Raw genomic sequence first — 9,128 nt, forward strand, 5'->3', positions numbered from 1 at the left:
TTACTGATGTGCAAACATATAAGTATGGATGTATATGCTATTTCAGCAATAATACACAGGAAGCATAGGTTAGCAGCAACATTTTTCATCCAGCCTTTTACCCAAGGTGGTAGTCATGTCTGAACCAGCTGCAGTTGAAAATGGCAATGCATGATGGGCAAATATACAAAAGCTTTATTTGAAATAAAGAAGTTAGACACCTCATTTGTTGCTGTGAGCAACACACAAGCCTCGGCCTTCCTTTAAAAATATGCATAATTCATAGTAACTATTCAACCTGTAGACATAACACAGTGCCTATGTGTACCCACAGCCGAGTTGCCAGCTTTCAAGTACTATGTACTGGCAAAGACGCTGCCATTTTATAATTACGTGACTAAATTGTTGAAAACATATGGAAATTCTTTAATACAGTGACGCCACTCGTCATTGTGAAGAGCTAAACATCTTCCTATGAGAACCGTGTTAGGAAGGCACAGCATTTTCGTAAATGTAATCTTAGAGAGTAGAATTCTACTCAGCTGAACAAATTATGTATTGTAAAAGCATTTTCACAGCTTTCTTTTTTTTGCGAACTCCATGGCAACTTATTGCTGACAAAGACGTACTAATCCAGAAGAAAGTCAGGATGAAAGATGTTTTGTGCATTTTAAAATCACTGAATTAGAAACAAACAAATAATGGACCAAGTGTTATGCTCTGACTACAGCATGACAGAAACACTGGATCTGTTGTTTATGTGCTTCAATGAGCACAAACACCTTCGGTAAATTCTATTTACATTTCAAAAAGAGGCAAACTCCCACAGTCCATGCATAATAAATAAGAAACCATAAACAGCGGTAAATTTAAAAGAAGAGTATATGCATTAAAAACTACAAAGAAAACTCTGGGAATAATTTGCTTGGAATATACATGCAATCATGGCCATAAATATTGGCACCCCTGCATTTCTGTCAGATAATGCAAGATCTTCGCCCAGAGCAAATGTTTAGGCATTCTCATGTTTATTTCTTTTGTTTGTATTGGTACGACACAAAAACGTGGAGAAACAAAAAGCCAAATCTGACAAATTTCACGCAAAACTCCAAAAATGGACTGGACAAAATGATTGCCACCTTCTCAAAATTGTAAGAAATAATTGCATTCCAAGTTTGTGATGCTCCTGTAATTTGTAATATAACTCACCTGTATCACTTAACAGGTGCTGACAATATAGAAATCCCCCCAGCAACCAGTTAAAATGGTGAAAATTGACTCGATACTTTCGGTTGTGTAACTGTGTGCCACTTGGAGCAAGGGGAAGAGAAAGAGCAGCAAAGAATTGTCAGAGGATTTGAGAACAAAAATTGCGGAAAAGCATGGACAATCTCAAGGTTACAAATATATCTCCAGAGATCCTAATGTTCCTGTGTCCAACAGTGTGAAGAAGTTTGCAGCCCATGGCTCTGTAGCTAATCTCCCTGGAAGTGAACGAAAGAGAAAAATTGATCAGAGAGTTTGCCAAAACTTAACTGAGGAAGCCAAAATCCTTTTGGGAGAATGTGCTGTGGACAGATGTAACAAAGTTACAGCTTTTTGGCAAAGTCCATCATTCTACTGGTTTTCAGAAAAAGAAAGGAGGTCTTTAAAGAAAAGAATACAGTCCCTACAGTCAACCATGGTGGAGGTTCACAGATGTTTTGGTGTTGCTTTGCTGCTTTAGTCACTGTATGTCTTGACCGTGTGCATTACATTATGAAATCTGAAGACTACTAAAGAATTCTGGGGTGTAATGTAGGGCTCAGTGTAAGAAAGTTGGTTCTCTGTCAGAGGTCATGTGTCATACAACTGGACAATGACCCAAAGCACAATTCAAAAAGCACCTAAAAATGGTTATAGAACAAAGTGCTGGAGAGTACTGAACTGGCCAGCAATGAGTCCAGATCTAAATCCCATAGAGCCCCTGTGGAGAGATCTCGAAACAGCAGTTGGGAAAAGGAACCCTTCCAATCTGAGAGACCTGCAGTAGTTGCGAAAGAAGAGTGGTCCAAAATTCCAGTAGAGGTGTAAGAATCTCATTGATGGTTACAGAATGCAAATGTTTTCAGTTATTTTTTCCAAGGGGTGTACTAATATTAAATTGAGAGTGCCAATAATTTTTGCCAGTCCATTTTTGGAATTTTACATGAAATGTGACAGATTTGGCTTGTTGTTTCTCCACTTTTTGTGTCATACCAATATAAACATGAGTCAAACATGATGTCTAAGCATTTGTAATTGCAACAATTTTTTGGACGAAGTGGTGCATTATGCAAAACCATCCATCTCTATGGCAGGTGCACTTGCTGGAGCCAGCACCAAAAATTGCAGGATTTGTTTTGAGTGCAATCAAAAAGGACAGATTCTGCACATGCTGATATACAACAAGTACAAAGAGGAGTACTTCACCAGCCCATGGCGCTGTCCATGTGTTCACCTCCTTTGTATGTTTTATAGCTGAAATGTCCTGGTTGCTGCTGCTCCTCTCTTACTCCACTGGGGGGGGGGCGGATCAAAACAATTCAAATCTGTAAAGAAAAGCGCACGCAACCTCGGGCAATAACGCTTTAATAAGGGACAACAACACAGTACATTGGAATTGCACTCACACTTTTCCTTTAAGACAATCGCTTTACAGCATTCCAACAGGAGCTACTCGCTCCTCCCGTCCCTCCAGATGGTGACTCTGCGGTCTCCTCATTCGCGGCTGCCGCCGCTGTTTCCCCGCTCTCCTTCACTTCCTGTGTTGCCTGGTCACCGGATGCCGGTTCTAGTGCGCCTGCGCACTATACCAACGTAATCTACGGCGCGTAGAAAAGACAAAAAAAGAAAAAAGAGGGGCGCACCGACCTAGTGCATTACCATAAAAACTTTTATTAAAATATTAAAAGGTGTACAATATACTCACAAGACTGGTGTGGTACAACACACATCAAGAATAGCATATACAGTCTCCAAGGTAGCCAGGTCCCAATAGTGACAAATGGGCATACAGATAGTCGCATGGGGCTGCTGTGGCTAGGCTGACGCGTTTCAGGGGCGAGCCCCCTTCCTCAGAGCCAGAAAAGATGCTGCTAGATCACAAGCCGAACGGTCAAAGACTAAATGGAAGTAGGCCCCACCTCTTCCTGCTCCACCCCAACCCTAAGGGCGGGACAGAAGGGAGGGGGGAAGTGAGAAAAGGGAAGAAGAGGGGAGAAGAGAAAGGAGAAGAATAAAACGGACTCTTCTTCCCTTTTCTCACTTCCCCCCTCCCTTCTGTCCCGCCCTTAGGGTTGGGGTGGAGCAGGAAGAGGTGGGGCCTACTTCCATTTAGTCTTTGACCGTTCGGCTTGTGATCTAGCAGCATCTTTTCTGGCTCTGAGGAAGGGGGCTCGCCCCTGAAACGCGTCAGCCTAGCCACAGCAGCCCCATGCGACTATCTGTATGCCCATTTGTCACTATTGGGACCTGGCTACCTTGGAGACTGTATATGCTATTCTTGATGTGTGTTGTACCACACCAGTCTTGTGAGTATATTGTACACCTTTTAATATTTTAATAAAAGTTTTTATGGTAATGCACTAGGTCGGTGCGCCCCTCTTTTTTCTTTTTTTGTCTTTTCTACCAGTGGTTCTGGATACCCTTGATCCTGAAGGGGGCAGCAAGACCAAACAGCTCTCTTTACATCTGAGTTTGTAGTGCACCTCTTTCTACTCCATCAGACAGCACTTAAGCGCAGGAGGTTTTGTTTTTTACTTGAATACATACTGTAATCTACGGCGCCTCAGGAGAGCCTCAGCCAAAGCCGGAGCCACAAGTTGTACGGAGCTGCGAGGTGGGAGATTCAAGACACGGGTGCACTGCCTCTGCTGTTACTACGGACAACGCGTTTCGGAGGCGGAGCCTCCTTCCTCAGGTCCCACCTTGCTTCCTGCTAACGCCCCTCCCTATATACCCGGGATACCATCGGCCCTAATTATTTAATTGTGTATTCTTAAAGGGGCCAGTAACCAATAATCCTTATCCACCTTGGCTGGGACGGGAGAAGCAAGGGGCTATCCACTTTTAAAAACCATATATTAAAAAACATATATTAAAAATACAGTTTAAGATACAATTTAAAATCTAAAATACAATCTAATACCAGCGCAGATATTAACCAGAGCTATTATAGATACATGTTTGGATATCACATTCCCTACATAGCAATGGTTGTCTCCTGCTAAAAATACATAAACGTATCCTAAAAGTATATATGTATATAAGACTCTAAGCTACATCAGCATTTCCTAATACCAATAGTCGACGGATCATATTAATTCCACATTATCTCTCATCCATCTACCAGGATAATTTCATAAGTCAGGATAATACACATAATAAATATATAAAAATACTAGTCTCATTTGAATTCAGTAAGATAAGATTCAATTCCATATGGCACATATGCAAATATCAATTAGTATATGAGGATACTACTCCATATAGGCCAACCAAATATACTACACGGCAGTTGTTTATATTTCTCATATATATATACACACATATATATATATATATATATATATATATATACACACACACATGAGAAATACATATACCTACACATACCCATCGGTGGTGACACCCTGAGTATCCCCAAATATATATCTATACATATACACCTACTCTCATACCCAGCTGCTCAGATATTGTTGTGTGGACACGAATGGCGTATGCCTCCATGCACACTTCACAGACACATGGCAGGGGAGGGACTATGTTCCCTACCCTTGGTAACCCTGTGTATGTGCACGTGCTGGAACCCACTCTACCATGCCCACACCCCCGTGCTGATATGTCAAATGATCGTGTTGACTTCCAGCTCCTCATTGAGCCCACCCGGCGACATGGACCCAAGCGTAAAGATCCAGAATGTTTCTTGCCTGGACAGGATCGAAAACCTTTCACCTTCTGGGAGAGTCATAGATATGGCTTCAATCCCAAATAGTTCCAGGCCTGCAGTATCCCCACCATGCGCTTTACAGAAGTGTCTTGGCACGCTGTGCTTGTCTTTTTTCTGCTCAATAAACCGGCGAACATCGCCAGGATTGAAGCCATATCTATGACTCTCCCAGAAGGTGAAAGGTTTTCGATCCTGTGCAGGCAAGAAACATTCTGGATCTTTACGCTTGGGTCCATGTCGCCGGGTGGGCTCAATGAGGAGCTGGAAGTCAACACGATCATTTGACATATCAGCACGGGGGTGTGGGCATGGTAGAGTGGGTTCCAGCACATGCACAATGGTCAAACATTCCCATAGACACACACCTAAACCTTGTAGACAGCCTTTCCAGAAGAGTTGAAGCTGTTATAGCGGCAAAGGGTGGACCAACTCAATATTGAGCCATACGGACTAAGACTGGGATGCCATTAAAGTTCATGTGCGTGTGTAAAGGCAGGCGTCCCAATACTTTTGACAAAACAGTGTGTGTGTATGTATATATATATATATATATATATATATATATATACACACACATACACACATATACACACAAATATATATATATACACACACCTTTGCATACCCTCCCAGTGAAGTCCTAAACGACAGGTTACTGCATGTGCCCAACTGTCCCCTGGAAAAGAAACAAAAAATGTATTTAAATTGTGGCAGTGTGCATTGATAATTCCACCGAATACAAAAAACTTAGTTTGAGAAGAATCTGATGTGTATAAGCATGCAGCGGTTACTACAGTACATACTCTGGTGCACTGGTACCAAGATCCCTTCTACTAGAACTCCTTTTCCCCCATATTGTGCTTGTCTACTGGAACTAATTAAATTACCCATTTATTTATAAGTATAATTAGGAGGACAACAGCCATAGCCGGAGGAACACCAGCCAACACATTAGCACATGAAGCCTTGAAAGTACATAAGGAGTTGGTTGATGTGTGTGCAGTCAGACACCAGGACCCAGATCCTGGGGAGATTTATACTTGTAAATGAAAACATTAGAGGAAGGTAGAGTCTGTTCTTTCAAATAAAGTAAATTGCGGGAACAGAAGCGACCAGCTCAGGAAGATCCAAAGTAGCCAGTTTTCCTTATTCACAATAATCAGTTGGGGAGCCTACAGACAATTAAGTGTCCATAAAACATAGCAATCACTGACAGCCATCAGTGTATAGTGTTTGCATGAATCATTAACATATCTATACTCATTTAAGCCTAATATCCAATGAACTGCCATGTTCATTTTATACTTTTTGTGTAGGAATCATGGATTTATTTTAGAAATCATCTTTATTGAAGCCCAATTGACCTTCCAGTTTATAAAGACAAAGTATATCCAAGGCGTATCCAAACAAAGGGTATTCCAAGACTTATAGCTTGATTGCATTAACAAGCAGCCACAGCCAAAGTAGAAAAAGCTGCTCCCCGCCTTCACGCTGCAAAGAAGGACCTATGCTTTCTGTGTGGAAGCAGTGATCTCTCTGCTAAGCTCTGATACCACCCCTGCTGATTTAGACCTACAGCTCTGCAAACAGCAATACTCACACTCCCAGCTGATTGAAGAGCTCTAGCTCTGACTTAGCAGAGGGAAAATTGGACCTCTGCAGAGAGCCTGCTGCTTCCACACAGAAAGCAAGGGGTCTTCTTTGCAGCATGCTGTCAGTGGAAAAGCTTTTTGACTCAGGGTAGGTCTCTTTAAAATGAAAAGGATGTATATTATCCGGAATAACTTTTGTTTTGATGCACCTGGAATGTATTTAAACATACTGGTTTAAACTGAAAGGTCAACTAGACGATTCATATATAATACATGCTTTTAATCTAGTCTGGGTTTGCATCATTACGCTATGGTATTGTTGGTGCACCACAACGCCTTTCAATAAAGGCCCGTACACACGTACCGATCGTCGGCATACAAACGTCGGCGGACGAAAGATCTGCCGATTGTACGCGTGTTAGTATGGTGCCTCCGACAGATGTCTGCGCACAATCCGCGGACAAAAGTCTTTCTTGCAAACATGAAAATTTTTGTCTGCGGACACCAGAACGGACGATTGTTCGCCTGTCAGTACACAATTCGGCCGACAGACCGCAGATTTGCAAGACTGGGCATGCTCAGAAAATTAAAAACACAGGGAAAGTTAACCATTACATGACATCACTTCTGCAGTCAGCTGAAGTCTGCAGACAAAATTCTTGTGCTGTCCTTGTGCTGTCTTTGCACTTTTCAACAGACACCGACATCCCGGGGAGAAAAGAGGAACATTTGTATGCCGACCATCGGTACGTGTGTACGGGGCTTTACAATGGCACTCCAACACAATCTTCCAGCGCACCTGAGTTTTAACATGCAACAACCTAGTGCAATGCACTACAGTACATTGTGGAGAATGTTGAATGCACGATTTGTGGTCTGTTGTGGTACATTAGGTAACCCTTTAATAAATTTAAAAAAAGGGCTGCCTTAAAGCCTAACTTCACATTTAATGTCCCTTAAATAGTTTAAGCCAAGCTAGCCCAAACAAACTATTTAGGCACTAACATGGGAGCTTGCTGGGCACACTGTATGTAGCCTGTGAATGGCTGGAGCAGCACCCAGCCCAACTCTATTTTGTTTCAGGAGGGGAAATTTTCAACCCACTGCTGGAACACAGCGCAATATATACAGTATGTGGTTGAGGCTACATACAGTTAATACAGCTGGCCCAGCAAGCGCACCTGTTACAGTAGTAAATAGCTTGTTTGGGCCAGCATTTGAAGTATGAATGTTCATACGCACATTTGTTTGAAAATCCACAGTATAGCCAGCTTGAGCATCTCTATTGCAAATATATGGCTCCATCTATATCTATGAGACGTTTCTGCGCAGTTGTGGCCAGCCCGAAAGCATATTTTTGCATAGATGTAAACACTGTGGCAGGCTGCCATGGATGCACCAGGGTGGGGAGTTCTAGGTTAGATTAGGTGACACTGGAATTATTACTAAAACCTTATTTGTCTTTTAAGAAGTCTTACCACTCTACCCGATATGCAGTTAACTGAAAAAGCATACCCAAACAGTTAAAATACTCATAATCATATTTTTTCATAATACACAAACCCTTATGTCAGGCAACCTTACTGGTACATGATTTAACTTCCATAATGTTACCATTATTGTCCAGATTATTTATCTGATATTGTTTTTTGAATGGGCACTGCCAAAGCCAAGCACAAAAATAAAGTGAGCAAGTAGAAGTAAAACTGCAAACATATCCAGGCAAGTGATTTAATTTTGCATTTAAATAAATATAAGGAAATTATTTTGTCTCCTGTAAAACATCTAGTTAGTCAGCTCAAGGCAGCCCAAGCCTCTTTTATAATTAAAGGGTTTCCACTTCAGGCAAATTAAATAGGCGAGCAAAGATTAATGTTTCCACTGGGGACTGCATCTTGCACCCAGTCAATAAAGCGCCATTTACTACACAAGGGAGGAAATCCCTGAGGACAATGTGACTGTGAATACAAATTCTCTGAATAAGTATGATGTGAAGATCTGCTGAGATTTCCCTGACAGTATGACAGACATGAATGTATAAGGCAGCTTGTAGCCTTTGTTATGTACTACAGGCAGCACTGGACAAGTACAAAAGCTGAATCTCAAATATTGCAGTTGTGGTAAAAAAAACATAAAATGGTAAATAATTGGGAAAGCTAACACGGACCTCTGAGTGAATTTGTTGTTTCTAAAGTTGATTTAAAGCAAAACACTGGGCAAACAAATAAAATATATATAATTAACATATTCCAGCTTTAACTGTTTTATTTGCCAAGTGATTATTAATTTTTCATCCTTTGCTGCAAATCACAGTCCTCTGCCACACTGCACAACCAGGAAGACTACTCCACTGACTCTAACCTGGTATGAGAGAGATATGTGGATTGCCACTGCTGACCTATTGAAAATGCTGTCTGGTTGTTTCTGTATTCAATCATTTCTCAGTAAGAGACCCAGAGGTCAACAAGGCAGTAAAGTCTGAAAGCACAATCTGCATACTTGTTCAGGATCTGTGACACTGGTAGCAAAGTTATTTCATCAGCGTTGCAACCAGGGAACTAGTGTTCAGTGCCCCTGAAACATAGGTG

At 41.6% G+C, this 9,128-nt stretch overlaps 1 protein-coding gene across 2 annotated transcripts in view; it reads right to left on the reverse strand.

Annotated features, from left to right (window-relative positions):
• RAD51C (RAD51 paralog C) overlaps positions 1–9,128 on the reverse strand; it is a 183,529-nt gene that overhangs the window by 59,731 nt on the left and 114,670 nt on the right. Inside the window, exon 7 of one of the 2 annotated variants that reach the window (XM_082248488.1) lies at positions 5,564–5,624. The exons of the other annotated variant lie outside the window; for it this stretch is intronic. Within the exon in view, the coding sequence (XP_082104614.1) occupies positions 5,564–5,624 (61 nt within the window). The remainder of the gene's footprint in view (positions 1–5,563; positions 5,625–9,128) is intronic. 2 annotated transcript variants of the gene reach the window in all.

Source organism: Pelophylax lessonae, assembly GCF_965119305.1.
Source record: "Pelophylax lessonae genome assembly, chromosome: 2".
NCBI classification, from domain to species: Eukaryota; Metazoa; Chordata; class Amphibia; order Anura; family Ranidae; genus Pelophylax; species Pelophylax lessonae.